Source organism: Hypanus sabinus, chromosome 18 (genome assembly GCF_030144855.1).
Source record: "Hypanus sabinus isolate sHypSab1 chromosome 18, sHypSab1.hap1, whole genome shotgun sequence".
In the NCBI taxonomy this organism is placed as follows: Eukaryota; Metazoa; Chordata; class Chondrichthyes; order Myliobatiformes; family Dasyatidae; genus Hypanus; species Hypanus sabinus.
In genome coordinates, this window is record NC_082723.1 from 77417723 (window position 1) to 77439599 (window position 21877).

Below are 21877 nucleotides of genomic sequence, written 5' to 3' on the forward strand. Positions count from 1 at the left end.
CTTGATCAGCATTTCCGATCTGGCTATTGTTCACGATCGCATTTAATAAAAAAATACAGCAGCAGCCGCGGGCAGCGGGTCTTGTGCTGCTCCGGATCCTAAACTCCACCTGCACTGAGAAAGGTTAAATGAGACAAGTGGGGGTGGTGCTGACTGGAAAAAGTTGGGGGGGGGGGGGGGGTGGGAGGTCAGGGTGAATCTTGCTAAGAAATATTTAAGCCAAATATAAAGTTACACACTCAACACAGTGTTAATGGCAATGACTTAAAATGGCGGACGGCATCGTGATCTGACTTAAAATGGCGGACGGCGTTCTCCTTCCTCCGTTCCTAATTACGAGTTATCCGTAAGTCAGACATTTGTAACTCGGGGACTGCCTGTATAAGATTAATGCATATGTAGTATGACACTCAAAACACTGGAGGAGCTCAGCATTTCAGGCAGCATCGATGGAAATGAACAAACAGTCGACTTATCAGGCCGAGGTCCTTTATCAGGACTCGATGAAGTCATCGTGGACTTGAATGGTCTCAGCCCAAATCGCCGACTGTCTATTAATTTCCATCGATACTGCCTGACCTGTTGAGATCCTCCACTGTTTTGTGCCAGCGTCCCTATGGAGTTCCAGCATCTACGGAATCTCGTGTTTATGATTTATTGCTCGAGGACAGACTCCAAACCCTCTGAGGAATCAACCATTAATCAGTGCTTTAGGGGGTGGACAAAATATTGACAGCTACATCCACCCACTGGGCAAGCAAAATACTGCTAACACACACAAAATGGTGGAGGAACTCAGCAGGTCAGGCAGCATCTATGCAAACGAATAAACAGTCGACATTTCAGGCTGAGACACTTCAAAAGACCTGGAAAGGAAGGGGAGAATTTGCCAGAATAAAAAATATGGAGGAGGGGAAGGAGGACAAACTAGAAGATGACAAGTGAAGCCAGGTGGGTGGAAAAGTTAAAGGGCTGAGAGGAAAGGATCTGACAGGAAAGGAGAGTGGACCATAGGAGAAAGGGAAAGAGGAGGGGCAGTTCCAAGAGGAGGTGATGGGCAAGTGAGGAGAAAAGACAAGAGGCCAGAGTAGGAAACAGAAGAGGGAAGGAGAGTGAAAAAAATGACCACAGAAGAATATTTTGCATATTTATATAAATAGATATATATGTAATAATTTTATGTATTTGCACTAGTGCCATGAGAAAAATTTCATGACAGACATCAGCAATAATAAACCTGTGGCTGGGTTGAGTTGTTCACTGATCTTGGCAATTTACTTGCAAACGTTCCATGATGATGTGAGCAGACTTCATTCAGTGGGAGACTTCGTCAGTGCACTGTTGATCTCTTTACATGGGACGAAATGTTTGCAAGCAGATTGCCATGCTCAGAGAACAACTCAACCCGGCCATCGAGCACCTGAGCTACCCATCTCCAAATTGTAATAAACCTGTTTTTGATCCTACCCATTTAATGGAAGCCATCTTCAAATCTTATAGAAACAGCAATGGTGCCAGCAAGATTTCATCTGTATAATGACATAACAATTAAAATTGGCAATGTGTCAGCAAAAAAGGAGAATGGCTTTAATAAAAGTGGTCAAGTAACAGAGGCAAAAAGCACTCCAGTAAATTCTAGCTGACTTTGAACTTTCAAAAGCATTTATCATTCCAAGTGTGATTGTACGCAAAGAAACTCAAACAAGACTTGACCCAGAAATCGTGGATGGAATTGGACACAAGAGCAGAGGCTTAGTTGATGAAGTGGTGGCACGTTAAAATAGCAGCACAGTAGTGAAGTGGTTTACAGTACAGGTAAACTGCATTCAATCACTGTAAGGAGTCTGTACGTTCTCCCCATGACAGCGTGGGTTTCCTCCCACAGTCCAAAGACATACCAGTTGGCAGGTTAATTGGTCATTGTAAATTGTCCTGTGATTAGAGTAGGATTAAATAGGGGGATCGCTGGCCAGAGCAGCGAGAGGGCTGTAAGGGTCTTTCTCACGCTGTATCTCTGAATAAATAAATCCTATTTGGGTTTGTGCCTCAGTCTAACAGTGTCCATAAGAAATGAAGCATGCCGATAAAGTGAACGGACACACTATTTTTCGCAGGGAAAAGGAATCAAACACTAAAGCGCACAGGCTCAAGGTGAGAGGGGAAACATTTTGGAGAGACCATAAGACATAGGAGCAGAATTAGGCCATTCAGCCAATCATCTGCTCAACCATTCCATCATGGCTGATTTATTTTCCCTCTCAATCCCATTCTCCTGCCTTCTCCCTATAACCTTTGACAACCCGACTAATCAAGAACCGATTAAATCTCCGCTTTAAATATACTCAATGACTTGGCCTTCACAGCCATGTGGGATATTGCTTTCCACAGATTCATCACCCACTAGCTAAAGAAATTCCTCATCTCTGTTCTTAAGGAACATCCTTGCATTCTGAGGCTGTGCCCTCTGGTCCTAGACCTAAGGGGCAACTTCTTCACGCAGGTGGTGGTCTGTGTATGGAACCAGCTGCCAGAGAAAGTAGTAGAGGCAAGTACAATAATTACATTTAAAAGGCATTCAGGCAGGTATCTGGATGGGAAAGGTCTATATCAGGGCCCCAAACTATCTTTATGCCATGTTCCCTTACCATTAACCGAAGGGTCCATGGACCCCAGGTTGGGGACCACTGGTCTACAGTGATATGGGCAAACCCAGGCAAGTGGGGCTGGCTTAGATATTCATCTTGGTCAGCACAAACAGACAGACCGAATGACCTGCCTCCCCATTTTACGAGACTGAAAATTCTTTACTGCTAATTAAATTTGTGTTTTGAAGTTTAGTTATCATGATTTAAATACCTGGTGGGCAAATTTCACAAAGCGAAACCCCACAAGGATTAATACAGTTAAGGTGGGCGTCATGGTAATGTAGTGGTTACAGCTCAGGGCTTCTGGAGTTCAGAGTTCAATTCCAGTGCCATCTGTAAGGAATCTCTGTATGTTCTCCCGGTTAAAAGCGTGGGTTTCCTCCAACAATCCAAAGACATACTGGTTAGTAGATGAATTTGTCATTGTAAATTGTCCTGTGATTAGGTCAGGGTTAAATTGGGGAGGCCAGGAATTCTGGACCTGTGCAACTCGAAGGACCGGAAGGACCTACTCTTCATGTATTGCTGAATGAACAAGTGAATCAATCAGTAAAGGCCAGTACTTTTTAAATATCACCCGGAAGTTAGAGAACAACAACGACAATTACGAAAACCTCATTTGAGAGTAGTAGTATTTTTACTTCATTTAACACCAGCCCAAAAAAGTTGACAGGGCCTCAAGCATCGCTGAAACTCATCGTGGCCTCTTTCAAATATTCGATGAATTTGTGATTACTGGAAGCAAAAGTCACTTGTTTCCCCACAGAGTTCCAGAGAAAAGCAGCCCATACTCCTACCCCTCTCCCACTCAGAGGCAAAATTCGAGCCCTCTTTGCATTGTCTCACATCTGCTATCGACCGCAAAGTTGCCAATCAGGTACAACGGCTGGTGGCTAGCAAACTCGGGCAGAGTCTGCCTTTCCCAACAATTTCTTATCTAAATGCTTCAGATTCTTTTAAAAAAAAACTCCTTCCCACCCTCTGCTGATCTTAGTTGAAACACTCCTCATTTTTCTTCTCAACCCATTGGTTCATATCACACAAAGGATCCTGCCGAATTTTCCCTCAATTATAAGAAGACTTCTTTCTATAAATTGGACTGATGCAAATGCGCACAACATAGATTGAAATGTGATGCCTTAAAAGGCAAAAAGTAAGGCACTTTAAAACCGTAGTAAACCAAAACTCTGAAAAGACAAAACAGGTAGATATCTTGACATATCAGAATTGAACCTCACACACAAATGGAACCCCATCTGTGCTTTCGCAATGGTTTGAGGCCTTCCCAACCGTCTAACTTGCAGACAGCACTTCTTCATCTGACCACAACGTGAACACAGAGCACTGAAGCAAGCCAGCATCTTTAAAAAAAGATCACTCCACCTCAAGGCCTCGTTAGCACAACTGGAATCTAAATCCAGTACGACATGCCCTTCCCACCACCCCCACCACACAAGCCTGCCTTCACTTGATTCCTTAGGCATCACATCAGTATCAATTTATAAACTTGTAATACTGAATCCAGGTTCCTCAAGATGAAACACTAATGACTCACTTTAAAGGACTCTAAACTCATGTGCTCATTATTTATAAATTATCTGTCTTACTGTTCTTTTTCGGTTCGAGGTTAAAGCACATTCAAGAAGTGGTCGGAGTGAGGTTGAGCTGGAGTCAGGGCATGCCAAGCAGAGAAAAGTTGGAGCAGAGGAGTTTCGGAGTCCATCCACCTAAACCGAGGGCAAGCTCTGATCGATCGAAGCCATCGATTACATACATCTTGATATATCTTCTGCTTTCACCAACCATCTGCCACCTTGTACTTCTTCCACCCCTCCCCCCACCTTCTTATTCTGACTTCTCGTTCTTTCTATTCCTGATAAAGGGTCTCAGCCTGAAACATCCACTGTACTCCTTTGCATTGACACTGCCTGGCCTGCTGAGTTCCTATAGCACTCTGTGTCTATCTAAGCACCTGGCCAATTTTGAAAGGTTGGGTACGAACCGAGACGTGGCGGCAGGGTCTGGGTCCAGAGAATATTGATGTAGCAGGGCACAGATCTTCAGTGAGGGTTGACGATTTAAATGCCGGGCCAGATGGATTGAAAAGGGAGGGTGTTGGGACTGGAGGCGATGGTCAAGCTGGTTCTGCTCACTGCTCTGCAACACTTCCACTGCCCTTTGCTGAACTGAGGCCTAGTCTGTCTGTTCCGGGCTTTGTGTCTATGGACTCACTTGCATTTTGAATGCTGTTGTTTGTTTTTATTGATTGCATGATTTGTGTTTTTTCCACTCTCTGTGCATTGGGTGTTTGTTGGTCTTTTTTTTAATGGTTTCTTTTGGGTTTCTTGTTTTGGGGCTGCCTGTAAGCAGACAAATCTCCAGGTTGTATGATTTATACATACTTTGATAATATTCTTTGAACTCATTTCATACAGTTTGTCTTTCTTTGCACATCGGTTGCTTCTGATGTAGGCCCCAGCAGCCCTTTGAGCCATGTTATCTCAGCAACACCCAATAACCCTGATTCACCCTAACCTATATCACAGGACAATTTACAATGACCAATTAACCTTCCTGGAACGTCTTTGGACTGTGGGAGGAAACCTGAGCACACAGAGGGAACCCAGACATTCCGTAGGGAGGAAGTACACAGAATCCTCATAGCAGGCACCAGATTGAACTGCGAACTCCGATGCCCCAAGCTGTAATTGTGTCGTATTGACCACTCTGCCACCTTGGTGCCCCGTATATTTTTATGCACTCACTGCCTACAGATTAGCTCATTATATTAAAACTTACTTTGCCTGGAAGCATTATGGTAGTTTTTAGATGAAGGGATCCAAAGTTCAGATTTCAATTCTGGCACCCTCTGCTCCCCCATGAACAATGTGGGTTTTTCCTTAGTTTCCTCCCATATTCCAAAGATTTAGACCAGTCAGTAGGTTAACTGGTCATTGTAAATTGTCCTGTGATTAGGCCAAGGTTAAATCAGGGGTTGATGGGTGACATGGCTTGAAGGAGCATTCCATGCTCTGCATCCAAATTAAAATTCAAAAATAAATATTTATAAGGTGACATAAAAAGCTGCCAGGTAATTTGAAACTGTTCTGTTTGAACAAACTCTGGTTCCAACTTTTTGATTCACTAGGGATCACTAGGGTGATCTATGAATCACATCATAGATCAGATGTTCCCAACAAGGGGTCCACAGACCCCTCAATTAATGGTTAGGCTCATGGCATAGAAAGGTTGGGAACCCCAGCAGTAGATTAAGTCATTAAAACACACATATTAAAGGCATCTGTTCCCATTGACTCCTGGCAAGGCAGTGGCTATATTTCATTAGGAGTTTGAGGAGATTTGTTATGTCACCGCAAACTTCTGAGGAGAGCATTCTAAATGGCTGCATCAACATCTGGTATGGGGGGAGGGGCTACTGCACATCATGAAGAGAGTTGTAAACTTAGTCAGCTCCATCATGGGCACTAGCCTCCATACCATCTACAATGACAAGTGTCTCAGAAAGACAACGTCCATCATTAAGGATCCCCACCACCCAGGTCACGCCTTGTTCTCATTGCTACCATCAGGGAGGTGGTACAGGAGCCAGAAGGCACACGCTCAGTGATTCAGGAACAGCTTCTTCCCCTCTGTCATCCAGTTTCTGAATGGACACTGAACCCAAGAACACTCCCTCACTACTTTTTAATTTCTATTTTTGCACTACTTATTTAATTTAATTATACTTCATTGTATTAAATTTAATTGCAACTTAATTTAATTGTACTGCTGCCGCAAAAAATAAATTTCATAATATATGCTGGTGATATTGAACCTGATTCTGAATCTACTCATCCCTGAGAACCCGTATCATCTTATGCAAAAGTGGCAACCAAACGTGTGCACTTACTAAAAAAAAAATCAATAATTACAATTAAACCAGAAAAAAATACACAGACTGAACTTTATTCAATATTTATTGCACATTATCACTGGAATTAACTTTTTAAAACATGTCATCAGAAGCATCTTAATTCTCGTGCTCCTGTGGGTCAATTTTATTTGTGTGCTCCTCGTGCTCAGGGGCCAGTAAATGAAAGCCATAGCTTGTTTTAACAGATGGATGATAGCTGCCTTATAGATTACACCGAAGACCACAAAGCCTTCTTTCTCTAGTGGCAACATCAATTATTTACTCGTTTGGAGTGGTTCGTGTGTTGTTTTTTTCCCCAGCTATGTCTATGAACAAATGCTTATCTGGTGCTAACTGTGATACCCCCAATCCTCTAACAGTTTTTTTGATACCATTGCTGGGAGATTTATGTTTGTGGATCTCATTTGTGGCTGCATTTCTTTGATTTAATAACTCTCATCATTTTTGAACGCCGTTTAACACCATCTCCTTTCAAATTTAGCTGCAAGCCTGAATGTTTTGAGTATGTCTCTACAAAAATGTGATCAAAGCATGCACCTATGAAATACTTCTAACAAAGTCCTTTTTCCTTTTAAGAATGTTAAGTCCTGTTTGATGGATTTTAACTATTGTATCGCAAAAATCCAGAGCACACTTTGCAGAGGGCACAAAGGACTTTCACCCCCCCACTTCCATATATGCTTAAAATGTTTTTCACTTAACAGAAAAGCTACCAAAGGGTTAATTAACCATTTAACACAACTCTACAGTTAAAGTGCGGATTCCTGAATTACAGACTTTTATATTTTTACTATTTCTTACCAGCTCATCACATTGACACAAGAGGTAGAAGGATTACATATTAATATGTCGTAAATACCCCTATGTCTGGAGAAATCTATTAGGCCGAGGACAATAAACAGCTTCCTAGCAGTTGGGGGGAAAGGGGATGTCCCAGTAATTAGGGCGATATCAACATGCTGAGTCAGCCAACCTCAGCTGGCGTGGCACGAAATGGAGCCAGTTGTTCCAGGACAGAGGAAGTTAAATGGGTCAGCCATTACACAAAAGACTTACGGAGTTTGATTGACCACACAACCACTCCAGCCCACCCCAGGTTCAATAACATCACAGGCCATCCTTTACCTCAGCTCTACTTCCCTCTGTCTCCTTGCAGAACAGAAACCCGCAGCACACTCTTAACAGATTTAATGACTGCTCCCTGGGGTAGAAAGAACCAGAAATGCACAGAGGAGTTATGCCTCCTGAACACAGGTGGACAGACACCCTCTTTACTCTGAGACAAGGCCCTCTTAGATTCAGACAGAGCAGAGAAACCCACCTTCCAGAATCTACCCGGTTAAGCTCTCTCGCAATCACATATGACTCAATAGGATTGCCTCCCACTTGTCTAAAACTCCAGAACAAAACAGAGGCTCACCCTGCTGAACAACAGTGTGGCCCAAGGCACTGTGCTCGGCTGAGGGACATCTGTAGGTTGCACGCAGTTAAAAGAAACTCAGAGACAGCTACCACTTTGCAGCCAGAAGGCAGGGTGGGTGGGGGATGTGAAGGTGGAGGGGACGACAAGAGAATACTTGCTCAAGATTTACATCATGTTACGGAAGAGGGAAGGAAAGGGAGAGGGTGGGGTGGGAGTATGGAAAGAGGGGGTGGAGAAGGAGAGAAAGAAAAAAGTGGGGCTTCTATATACGCCAGTCAGTGAGGGACGCTGTGAAGGGGGCCCGGGGTGGGGTTCTGTATTAGAGGAGGCTTCAGAAACACAGCTCAATGAAAAGGGGTGAACACGCCCAACATTCTTTAGGAAAGATTTTTTCTTAAATATATAGAAATCACAGACGGTAAACTCACTGGTGTCAGAATTGAGAGAGAATTGAAGAAAGAAAATTATTTTTGACCTTGAGCAGAGAGCAAGTGGGAAAAAGTGGAAATGCAGATTCCTCTGCCAGGCACAAGCATAGATTCAATGGACAGAATGTCCTATTTCGGAATGACTGAAGGGGTATGACAACTGTATGGCATTAACACACCTGTCCTCTGAAACGTTTCATCTTTGTGTTCCTGAGGCTGGATGAGTTGAATGCACATTTTGGTTGCCCCATCACTCCTCATTTCTCACTGAACTGGAGATACCAACACGTGTCAAGGTGAGGTCTCATTGCTGAAGGAGCAGCTAAACACACTTGCCAGTTGGCCCAGGGTACACTTGTTCTCATTGCTACCATCCTGAAGACAGACACTCAACGATTCAGGAACAGCTTCTTCCCCTCTGTCATCAGATTTCTGAATGGACATTACCTCACTACATGTTTTATTTCTATTCTTTCACGGCTCATTTAACTATTTAATATAAGTTCTATGTATGTATTGCATTGTACTGCTGCTCAAAGTCAACAAGTTTCATGACAAATGCTGGTGGTATTAAACCTGTCTCAGATTCAGCCCAGGGATAAAAATAACTTATATTTATCACCTCACAGAAACAACTTCAGCCACCCTCTTACCGATACTGATTTATTAGATACAGGACTGGAACCTGGCGTGGTCTTCTGCTGCAGTAGCCCATCCACTTTAAGGTTCGACATGTTGTGCATTCACAGATGTTCCTCTGCACACCACTGTTCTAACACACGGTTATTTGAGTTACTGTCACCTTCCTGTCAGCTTGAACCAGTCTGGCCATTCTCCTCTGACCTCTCTCATTAACAATGCATTTTCGCACACAGAACTGCCACCCACTGGATGCTTTTTGTACCATTCCCTGTAAACTCTAGAGACTGTTTTGCATGAAAATCCCATGAGATCAGCAGTTTCTGAGATATTCAATCCACCCCGTCTGGCACCAACAATCATTCCATGGTCAAAGCCACTTAGATTACATTTCTTCCCCATTTTGATGTTCGGTCTGAACAACAACTGAACATCTTGACCACATCTGCATGCTTTTATGCACTGAGTTGCTGCCACACGATTGGCTGATTAGACATTTGCAATAACAAGGTGTACAAGTGTATCGAATAAAGTGGCCACTGAATGTGCAATACTGGTTTACTGTTCTATACATACACATGTTTTAGAATAGCAGTCCTGAAATTAATCTCTGTTTGATCCACCCCTTAATAATTCCTTTTACTCCCAAGAACAGACAGGCTTCTCAAATATTTGCAACAGCTTAAAATGGGATTCAGCTTTGCACAGAACCCCTGAAGAAATCCAATACGGCCAAACCGCATGCAAACCAAATGGGCACATTTTCATCATCCAATGCATATGACCACCCACCCTGAAAAACCCACCCCGAGACATTCCCACCACCCCGAGACATACCCACCACCCCGAGACATACCCACCACCCCGAGACATACCCACCACCCCGAGACATTCCCACCGCCCCGAGAAACACACCCACCCCGAGACATTCCCACCACCCCGAGACATTCCCACCACCCCGAGACATTCCCACCACCCCGAGACATACCCACCACCCCGAGACATTCCCACCACCCCGAGACATACCCACCACCCCGAGACATTCCCACCACCCCGAGACATTCCCACCACCCCGAGACATTCCCACCACCCCGAGACATACCCACCGCCCCGAGAAACACACCCACCCCGAGACATACCCACCACCCCGAGACATACCCACCACCCTAAGAAACACACCGCCCTGAGAAACCCACCCCGAGACATTCCCACCACCCCGAGACATACCCACCACCCCGAGACATACCCACCACCCCGAGACATTCCCACCACCCCGAGACATTCCCACCACCCCGAGACATACCCACCACCCCGAGACATTCCCACCACCCCGAGACATTCCCACCGCCCCGAGACATTCCCACCGCCCCGAGACATACCCACCGCCCCGAGACATACCCACCGCCCCGAGACATACCCACCGCCCCGAGACATACCCACCGCCCCGAGACATACCCACCACCCCGAGACATTCCCACCACCCCGAGACATTCCCACCACCCCGAGACATACCCACCACCCCGAGACATTCCCACCACCCCGAGACATTCCCACCACCCCGAGACATTCCCACCACCCCGAGACATACCCACCACCCCGAGACATACCCACCACCCCGAGACATACCCACCACCCCGAGACATTCCCACCACCCCGAGACATACCCACCACCCCGAGACATTCCCACCACCCCGAGACATACCCACCACCCCGAGACATTCCCACCACCCCGAGACATACCCACCACCCCGAGACATACCCACCACCCCGAGACATTCCCACCACCCTGAGAAACACACCGCCCTGAGAAACCCACCCCGAGACATACCCACCACCCCGAGACATTCCCACCACCCCGAGACATACCCACCACCCCGAGACATTCCCACCACCCCGAGACATTCCCACCACCCCGAGACATACCCACCACCCCGAGACATTCCCACCACCCCGAGACATACCCACCACCCCGAGACATTCCCACCACCCCGAGACATTCCCACCACCCTGAGAAACACACCGCCCTGAGAAACCCACCCACCCCGAGACATTCCCACCACCCCGAGACATACCCACCACCCTAAGAAACACACCGCCCTGAGATACCCACCACCTGAAAAACCCACCCCGAGACATACCCACCACCCCAAGAAACACACCGCCCTGAGAAACCCACTGCCCTGAGATATTCCCAACACATTCCTACCACCCTGAGAAACCTACTGCCCTGAAACATGACCACCACCTTGAGATATTCCCACCCCGAGACATACCCACCACCCCAAGATATTCCCACCACTCTGAGATACCCACCACCTGAAAAACCCACCCCGAGACATACCCACCACCCAAGATATTCCCACCACTCTGAGATACCCACCACCTGAAAAACCCACCCCGAGACATACCCACCACCCCAAAACATTCCCACCACTCTGAGATACCCACCCCGAGACATTCCCACCACTCTGAGATACCCACCCCGAGACATTCCCACCACTCTGAGATACCCACTACCCATGTCATCTCATCCAATTCACTACCATTCTACACCCGGCCCTGAAATTCACTTTGGACAATTTTGAACTTCTCTTTCCCTTTCCTTAATCTCCTTATTCCCTTTCCCCTACTTCCATCCAGCACATCTGCCCATCACCAGCAGACCACACCACTTCCCTTATTTGTTTCGATGCTCCACCTCCCTGTCATATCAGACTCCATTGACTCCCGTTCCCCGCCCATCGTCTCCTGAAAGCTGCAGGCACGATGAAGGAAACCATAAACACAGCCAAGATCTAGACCAAATCTGGTTCTTTTGAACCACACCTGGGGTACAACAGAGAAGATGGCCAAGGACAGAGATAGAGGACCTCCACAGCTGCCCTAAACACCAGCAGTGTAAAAGGCATACAGGCAGTAACTAACTACTGCACAGTAAAAGGCATACAGGCAGTAACTAACTACTGCACAGTAAAAGGCATACAGGCAGTAACTAACTACAGCACAGTAAACAGGCAGTAACAGTAACTAACTACAGCACAGTAAAAGGCATACAGGCAGTAACTAACTACTGCACAGTAAAAGGCAAACAGGCAGTAACTAACTACAGCACAGTAAACAGGCAGTAACAGTAACTAACTACAGCACAGTAAAAGGTAAACAGGCAGTAACAGTAACTAACTACAGCACAGTAAAAGGCAAACAGGCAGTAACTAACTACAGCACAGAAAAAGGTAAACAGGCAGTAACAGTAACTAACTACAGCACAGTAAAAGGCATACAGGCAGTAACAGTAACTAACTACAGCACAGTAAAAGACAATTCCAGCCCAACGAACCCTATGTAACCAATTAACCTACTAGCCCATACATTTTCAGAATGTGGGAGGAAGCTGAAGCATCAAGTGTAAACCCACACGTGGTCACAGGGTGAACATACAAACTCCTTAAAGACAGTGGCAAGAATTAAACAGCCCCTTGGGTTCAATTCCCATTGCAGTCCCATTGCAGGAAATAGTTAGCTCGTGCCATTTAAACAACAAAGGCCATGTCTCAGTTGGCTAGTTTTCAAGATGCTCCATATGAATTTCTTGGCAGGAGGCACCAGGTAAGAAACAATCCAACAGAATATTTTACCTACTTCAGCAAAATTTACAGTGGGGATGAAACACAAAGGTTCAGTTTCATTGTCAGACTACCTACATGTTTGATCATCTCGATATTTCCCCAATATTTCATTTAAATATCAAAACACACCTTGTAATATAGATACATCACTCTCCTCAATTCACAAAGAAGCAAATTGTATTGTTGAATCCATAAGATATGGGAGCAGAATTAGGCCATTTGGCCCATCGAGCCTGCTCTGTTATTTCATCATGGCTAATCCATTAGCCTCTTAGCCCCAATCTCTTCTTTCTCCCTGTAACCCTTCATACCCTGACTAATCAAGAACCTATCAACCTCTGCCTTAAATATACCCATTGACATGAACTCCACAGCTGCCTATGGCAATGAATTGCAGAGATTCACCCACCACCTTCTAGCTAAAGGAATTCCTCCTCATCTCCATTCTAAATGGATGTCTCTCTATTCTGAGGGTGTGTTCTCTGGTCTCTCCCAGCATAGGAAGCATCCTTTCCACATCCACTCTATTGAGGCCTTTCAACATTCAATAGGTTTCAACGAGGTCACCCCTTATTCTTCTGAATTCGAGTGAGTACAGGCCCAGAGCCATTAAACGCTCTTCCTATAAGTCTTTCAATCCCAGAATCATTTTTATGAACCTCCTCTGAACCCTCTCCAATATCTGCACATCCTTGATTAGATAAGAGGTCCAAATCTAATCACAATATTCCAAGTGGGGCTTCACCAGTGCCTTATAAGGCCTCAGAATTAGATCTTTGCACTTATATTCGAGTCCTCTCAAAATGAATGCTAACATCGCATTTGCGTTCCTCACCACTGACTCAAACTGCAAAACTAATCTTTAGGGAATCCTGCCCAAGAAATTCCAGTGTCCTTTGCAACTCAGGTTTTTGAATTGTCTGGAGGTGCAAAGGGACTTGGGAGTCTATAAAGGTTTTAGTGTGTGTTCCATGCAGTATTCTTCTTTAGGGACGCATCCTGGTCAATAACATGCTCAATTTACCACACTGTTGGTTCCAATCACAAGAGAAAGATGGTGCTGGGCTGTGATCTCCATTGAGGTTGAGGCTTAGGCTCAGTTGTTTTTGTTAGGTTCATAGCAATGGCTCTGGGGACAGAGAGGTGAGTTAGGATTCAGGTCAGGGATTAGGGACGTGGATGTGGGACAGTAAGAGGTCAGGTCAGAGTCTAGGCTTCTGGTCAATGCTTTGCATTTGAAGGCCAACAATGTGGATGAGGTGAAGGGCAATGTGGGTGCATATCAGGCTGGCAGCTGCTGTGGACAAAGACCAACAAGGGCTTGGAGATCTGTGTGGGCAGGAGCCAGTGAACCCCTGGCTACACAAGTCACTAGAGTGAGTTCAAGGCCCTGTGAGTGTGTGAGAGTGCGCGCGAGAGAGACTGGGCGCCCGAGAGAGACTGGGCGCGCGTGAGTGGGCGCGCGTGAGTGCGCGCGCGCGTGAGAGAGACTTTTTTGAATATTTTACAGCTTTCAAGGAGATTTTCCCACTTCCCACCCCCATTCTTCTAAATTCCAGTGAGAGCAGCCTCAAATCCAATTGAAGAACCCAAGAAATCAGCTAATCACTTTGAAAGTAGGTTATTTATTGCATCGTATTATGTTCCCTGGGAGTTTCCCAAAGGCTCTTCGCATACAATGTGTTGCTTTTGAAGTTCCGGTTCAGCCTGCTCAGGCAAAACAGGCCTCAACATTTTCACTCCTGATGGGAAAATGACTTAAGATAATGAGATAGAGGAGCAGAATTAGGAGAGTGGACCATGTTTTTTTCTCTCTATTGATGCTGCCTGACTTGCTGAGTGCCTCCAGCATTTTGTGTGTGTGCAGAATCTCCACTTAGTTCACTTAGTTCTACTGGGTCTTCTGCCATGGCCACTGTAAATATTTCTTCCCAACAACCCCTTCAAATTCATGAGGCCTCCTTCTCAAAGTTACAAATGAACCCATTTCCACCAGCGTTTCAGGCATCAAAGTGCACAAAGTAAATCCTCCCTGCAACTATGAGGCAGGGAAGTTGCAAAATCAACCCTCTGCAAAAGCACAAAAACAGGAGATTCTGCAGATGCTTAACATGCACAAAACGTTGGAGGAACTCAACAGGTCAGTGAGCATCAATGGAGAGGAATGAATTGTCAATGTTTTGGGCTAAGACTTTTCATCAGGACTGGAAATAAGCCAAGATATCTCCCCGCCACCCTTCATCTCCAGATCTAATGAAAAGTCTCTGCCCAAAATGTTGACTGTTTATTCCTCTCCACAGAGGTTACGCGACCTTCTGAATTCCTCCAGCATTTTGTGTGCGCCACTTGGCAAAAACGCTGAGTCCTGAAGAAGGGTCTCAGCCCTTAATGTCGACTGTTTATTCATTTCCATAGATGCTGTCTGATCTGACAAGGTAGTAGGAGTGTGTGCGCGAGCGCCTCTCTTTGCATTTCCAGCATCTGCAGAATCTCGTGTTTGTGAAAAACACCACTGGTTTTGATTTTGCATTGGGGTGTGATAGATCTTCCTGTTCTTCAAAGTCTTAAAACATTTGTGCCGACATTGGGAGGCATTCAGCTGTTCAAATCTCTTAATGCTTCAATTAAAAGCAAAAATCATGCAATGCAAATCTAATTATCTTCATCGCCCTCCATAGATCACAAGTGGAAAGGGATAAAATGGGGCAGAATTTCGCACAATAATTAGAATTGCTTTGTACGATTTGGTTTGGCGCTTAAATAAGATGACAAATACAGGCTAATGAGAAGAAACAAAGCTCAAAGTTCATTATCAGAGTATGTATTCTTGCAGGCTTTCACGGAGAACAAAGAAATACAATAAAATCAATTAATAAAATACTGACAAGCAACCAATGTGCAAAAGACAAACTGTGCAAATACAAAAAAATGCACAATAATAAATAAAAAATAAATAAATAGATAGATAGATAGATAGATAGATAGATAGATAGATAGATAGATAGATAGATAGATAGATAGATAAATAAATAAATAAATAAATAGAACGTGATTTGTAGAGTCCCTGAAAGTTAGTCACAAGTCACGTTCAGTGATCAGTTCAGGGGATGGAATCAGTAAAGTGAAAACTGCATTGGTTTTTCTAGCAGATGAACCTCAGGAAAGTGAAGTTGCTCTTGCTGAAGGTAAAACATACAGTCCTGTGCAAGTCTTAGGCACATGTGGATTTGTCAACATGGAGTGGAGAGCAAGTTTGTAAATCTGACAGGAGCAAAGGATGCTGGGAATGGTGAGGGTGGAGTGCCATGGGAGGGGAGTGGGACAGGTGTCAGGAAAGGAGTGTCGAAGGTGCAGACGCAACCAGCCCTGAGATAGGAGGCAAAGTCATTTGATTTCAAACAATTGATTTATTGATCATTACAGGATGTTTCTCTGCTGCTTCCTGCTCCCTTCCCTCTCTCTTCCCCTTTTCCCAGCCATGATTCCCCTCTCCCTGCCCCCTTCCCACTCTCAGTCCATAGTAGAGACCCACATCAGAATCAGGTTTATCATCAATCACATATGTCATGAAATTTGTTTTTTGTGGCAGCAGTACAGTGCAATGCATAAAATTGCTACAGTATTATGCAAAAATTATAATTTACATATACACCTAAGACCTGCACAGTATTGTAGATTCAACAGAAACAAGGGGTTAAACTATGGAGAGAGAAGACAGTGACTTTGTTTGCTCTCCCTTCCACACCCAACGTCTAGAAGACTGCATGATTCATTTAGGTGTTTAAAGTGACAATAAAAAGAGAGAGAATGAGAATGAGGGAGGGAGGATGAATATCACAGGGAAATTAAATTAAAGAGCTTTCAATACCAGTCATCTCCCACAAGTGCAATCCCAAATCCTTGCTTCATTTCTCACCACTGGGGAAGGATTCATGAATTTCGAACAAAGGAGCAGAAAGGTAGAACAAGTTTGACACTCCGATGGGCCGACTCGTTTCTCCAAGTTCAAGGGGAAAATTCCTTATCAATTTCCAGAAGCATTATAGTCTTCTAGCCAACACTGCCAACAACCTGCCCTTTCAACATCATCTATTTCAGCATTTGTCAGACTCTGTTCCCCTCAGATTCCCTTTTTTAAACATTCTGTTCTAAAATTTATTAGGAGATGCTGCGGAATAAGCCCTTCAGGTCTTTCGAGTTGCACCACCTAGCAAACCCCCTGATTTAACCCCAGCCTAATCACAGGACAATATACAATGACCAATTAACCTACCAACCAGTACAGCTTTGGACTGTCGAGGAAACCAGAGCACCCAGAGGAAACCCAAATGGTCATGGGAAGAACATAAAAACTCTTTACAAGCAGCAGTAGGAATTGAACTCAGGTTGCTGGTACTGTAAAGCTTTGTGCTAACTTCTACGCTACCATGCCGCCCCAGTACCCTAACGCATGGACCATCTACTAGGGGGTTCCTAATCCTTTTTTATGCCATGGACCAATAACATTAGCAAGAGCAATGGTAACATGGACCCAGGTTGGTAATCCCCTGAAAGGAAAGGACCCCTCACACTGACTCTCCCATTAATAAATATATATATATTTCTAGTAAAGGAATACTTTAAAAGAGAAAGGTAATTGCACTCATTTTAAGTTGCAATTTGCAGAGTGTGCCTCAGATACCAGTGAAGATAACATAAGATAATTGGTCTCACACAAAACCCCTCCCAATTTTCATAATGATAGTAAGAGTTGTGCCACACAATGGGTTCACAATAAAAGATTAAAGATGACAGAAGAAAAGCATAGATATCAAATTAACAGGGCTACCCACAGACATTCAATTAAAGCATCAGGTCAACAGTGGTAATAACATAGAACATCAATCTTGCCAGCAAATAGAAGCATGCAAAAGAAAAAAAGACGTAAATTAAAATTCAGAATGTTGGAAATACTCAGCAGGTTATGCAGCAGCTGCAGAGAGAAACAAGCCCCAAGTTTGACAAATGTATCCAATTGTTTCAGCATGTCATTGGAAAGATTTGATTACAGCAAGAAGGATCTGGTAAAGAAATGGGAGTTAAAACTACCAGCATTGGGACACCTTCAAAAAGGCAGCATCCATCATTAAGTTCCCTCAACATGTGGAACATGCTGAGCTTCTGACACAATGAAGGAAGCTCTGAATACCACCAGAGATGGAGGACTTTCATTACTGTCCTAAACACCAGCAGTGTACTGGGCAGCAAAAAAAAGATCTGAGACATGACCTCTTCTCATTGCTATCATCAGGGAGGAGATATGGTAACTTGAAGGCACACACTCGACAGCTTCTTCCCCTGTCACTAGATATCTGAACAGTCCAAGAACTCATGGACATTACCTCACCATTTTGCTCTTACACTGTTTAATTTATATTTATTATTAATTTTTTCTTTTGCATTTACATAGTTTGAAAGAACTGTTTGCACACTGGCTGAATGCCCAATTTAGTATTACAGTTATTATTCATTTATGGATTTATTACATATGCCTGCAAGAAAATTAATCTCCAGGTTGTATATGGTGATATGTTGTACTACAATAATAAGCTTCTTTGAATTCATTGTAACTTATAGCAACATTTTGTATTACTACACTGTACTGCTGCCACAAAATATCAAATTTACGATGTCAGTGATAATGTACCTGACTGATTCTAAAGGTTTAGTTTTATTTGTCACATATACATTGAAACATACAGTGAAATGCGTCACTTGCGTCAAATCAAATGTGCTGCGGGTGGCCCGCAAGTTTAGCCACGGCTCCAAAGCCATCAAAACATGCCCACAACTCACTAATCCTAACTGTATGCTTTTGGAATTTGAGAGGAAGCGGGGGCACCAGGAGGAAACCACATGGTCATGGGGAGAGCATACAAATTCCATAAAGGCAGCAGCAGGAATTGAACCTGATCTGTAAAGCAATGCACTAACTGCCGTGCTGTTGCACCACCTCTGATTCACTTAGATGGCAAAGGAGATCAGAAAGTCACTGCCTTGAAGGCTTACTAACAGAAAGGTCCACATTAAAAGCACCCAGACATTTGCCAAAGAAGCTCTGACCTACAAGTCTATTGTTGAAAGGAATGCACAGCTCTTTATCAGCTGGCAAACACATGATGGACTGCATCTGTGTCATAAAATATTTCAATAATTCCACAATTCAGAGTTAACGTTTCCAATCAAATTTTCATCAAAACCAGCTGCGATGAAACATCATCACAGATGTACTGACAGTTCTTCTCTTTCCACAGATGCTGTTCGTTCTGCTGAGTATCACCCATTGTTGATTCAATTACTAGCATCTATCTGGATTTTGCTTTTAAACAAACATAAAATGCTTTAAGTTCATGTCCTAAACTTGCAGCACCAATATACTAACATATTACAGTCCAGTCAGATTTATAGGAATGTACAGTAGGCATGCATACATTCTGTTCAATCTAACTTCTTGAGAAAAATTTTAAGATGTAAATCAGCTTTTAATTAGAGACCTAAAAAGCAACAACCTTACTATCAAAGCACGCAACAAAATCATCTGACAACTTCCAAGACATTTTCAAACTTTCTCTATTTGACCATGATTATCTGCTGTTTACCATTTCCCTTCAAAGACACATTGACAATTTCGTTTGAACAGAGTTCCCTAAGAGGTAGCTGAAACCAAGAGCAGATCCAGTCAGTAGTGTACACAGAAACCCACTGAATTATACTGTCAAAAAATGTAAAAACAAGTTCCTTAACATTTATATAATGAATCAGATATGACTAACATGGGGAAGTATTGCTAAAAAGATGACAAAAGCCTTGTTGGGAAATCGTACATCTAGAATGTTTTAAAACTGTTTTACTTATGAATTGATTGGTTGATTGTGACTGCAGTCTTACACTCAGGACAACCTAACACATCTTGTAATTGGGCAAACTCCAATTAGTGACCCTTCAATAAATAACCTCAGATCATCCCTCCATCCAGTTTTTTAAAAATGCTAAATTTAATTTTCAGTGCAGTATAACTAATTAATTGGGCTTTTTAAAAGATCAAAAGGCTAAATATATATACATTTCTAAAATTAAATGCGAGCTTTTTTCACCCTTACTTCCCACCCACTCCAGGAGAATATTATTTTACCATACCTTACAATTATACAATACAAAATAATGTGAACATTTCCACTAATTTCACACAATGAAAAACTCCTGAAAGCACAACTCAAAATGGTGTTTCTAATTTTTTTTTAAGCATTGCTGTTTGATGTCAATAGCCCCACTCAGTGTTTACATTATAGTGTGCTTAAACCACTCAAATCACAAGTCCAAAATTACTTACAAACTCTTCAATACCGCACATCAAAAACCACACACACACACACTGAATGCATATTTCTCCAACTTCAGGAAGATATTTTGTCAAATAAGTTCAGTACATTTCCCTATATGTCAGCTACAGAATAAAATTTGCACTTAAAAAAATACATCAGCCCACAAGTTCTGAACTAACTCTACCTTCTGTTGCACACAACACCGGCACATATATTATCATAAGTTTCTGCACTAACCTTAGAGAATAAATAAACCTTTTTATTGTGGGAAACTAGAAAGTGGGAAACTAGCGACAGCGACTGGGTCAGCGTTAATCTATCAGGAATATTTATTTACTGGGTTGCAGAAAATTAAATCTTCTAAATGTAGTTTCATATCCCACAGGGTTAAAGAGACACACAGATTAGTGTGATAGCGTAGCTATGGGTCAGATTAAATAAGTAATCGTTATCAAACTGCCCTGAAACGAAGAAACCAGGTTTAAGTTGAGGGTGCCTAATTGAATTTAATAAATTTTACCTCCGGACTGTGTCCCCTGGCGAGTGAGTGCCAACGTGCTCTCTCTCTCTGCACACAAGACCACTCCAAAGCGGCGGGCAGAGGTGGGGGGAGGGACAGGCAGTGCAAAGAGAGGGGAAGGTTGTTCTCTTTTTTAAACCAAAAAAATTGCCCAATTCGGAGCAATGCAAGGACAATGGGCAATATCTCGATTTATCATTAAATCCACCGCCTGTGGGAAACGGGGGTCTCAATATCCTTTGCATTAAATAGACAAGACCAAATGCAAACATACACACACAAAAGTTTATACTGCCTGCTTCCCCCCCTCCGACCCCCACCCCCTCTTCCCTACGCTGACCGACACAAGCTTTGGATTCGAAGGAGCTCTATCCCCACCACCTTCGGGAGCTCTGGATATATTTAGATGTATTGTAAAATGCAACGACACAGTACGTTATAATTGCTGAAATGGGTCGGTGTAAATGTAATTGAAACAGAAAAGGGAGAGGGGGAGAAAGATACGCCTATCTTTATTTAACCAGAGACTCAGAGAGAGCGAGGGTGGAAGAGAAAGGACAGAGCTGGCCAGCCTGGTACCGACGCCCGGTAGGCACCACAGGGCGATCCCCCTCTCCCCTCCAGCGGAAACCCGGAGTCCCGCAGACGCCTCCCGGCCGCCCCGTCCCCTCACACACAAAGCGAAAGCCCGTCAACCCTGGGGAGGGGGGGACAGAAGGTCAGGGGGGTACCTTGAGACATCCGCCGAGGTTTTCAGTGGACCGCTCCAGGGTTCATTTCACCGTCTTGCCAGCGCCATCTTTGCTCACCAGTGACGTTGGTAGCGCTCACCCCTGACCCAGTGTTTGAATCGGAGCCAAGGGAGAGAGGGAGTGAATGGGAGAGGGAGGGAGGGAGGGAGGGAGGGAATGAGTGGGAGAGAGGGAGAGGGTGAGTGGGAGGGAGGGAGGGAATGAGTGGGAGAGAGGGAGGGAGGGAGGGAATGAGTGGGAGAGAGGGAGGGAGGGAGGGAATGAGTGGGAGAGAGGGAGAGGGTGAGTGGGAGGGAGGGAGGGAATGAGTGGGAGAGAGGGAGAGGGTGAGTGGGAGGGAGGGAGGGAATGAGTGGGAGAGAGGGAGAGGGTGAGTGGGAGGGAGGGAATGAGAGGGAGAGTGGGAGGGAGGGAATGGGTGAGTGGGAGGGAGGGAATGAGTGGGAGAGAGGGAGAGGGTGAATGGAAGAGAGAGAGGTAGGGAGGAAATGAGTGGGAGAGAGGGAGAGGATGAATGGGTGGGAGGGAGAGAGAGTGAAAGGGAGAGGG

The 21877-nt window shown here is 44.3% G+C and overlaps 1 protein-coding gene across 9 annotated transcripts in view; it reads right to left on the reverse strand.

The window, feature by feature from the left end:
* hic2 (hypermethylated in cancer 2) overlaps positions 1-21407 on the reverse strand; it is a 188826-nt gene extending 167419 nt beyond the window's left edge. Inside the window, exons 1-2 of one of the 9 annotated variants that reach the window (XM_059943707.1) lie at positions 21308-21380; positions 1468-1529 (exon numbers count right to left, since the gene is read on the reverse strand). In XM_059943707.1, coding sequence (XP_059799690.1) covers positions 1468-1471 — 4 coding nt within the window. In that variant the 5' untranslated portion in view covers positions 1472-1529; positions 21308-21380. Of the gene's footprint in view, positions 1-1467; positions 1530-21307 lie in introns of all 9 variants that reach the window. The other 8 variants (XM_059943715.1, XM_059943709.1, XM_059943706.1 and 5 more) reach the window with 8 other exon arrangements.
* Positions 21408-21877: the final 470 nt, after the last annotated feature.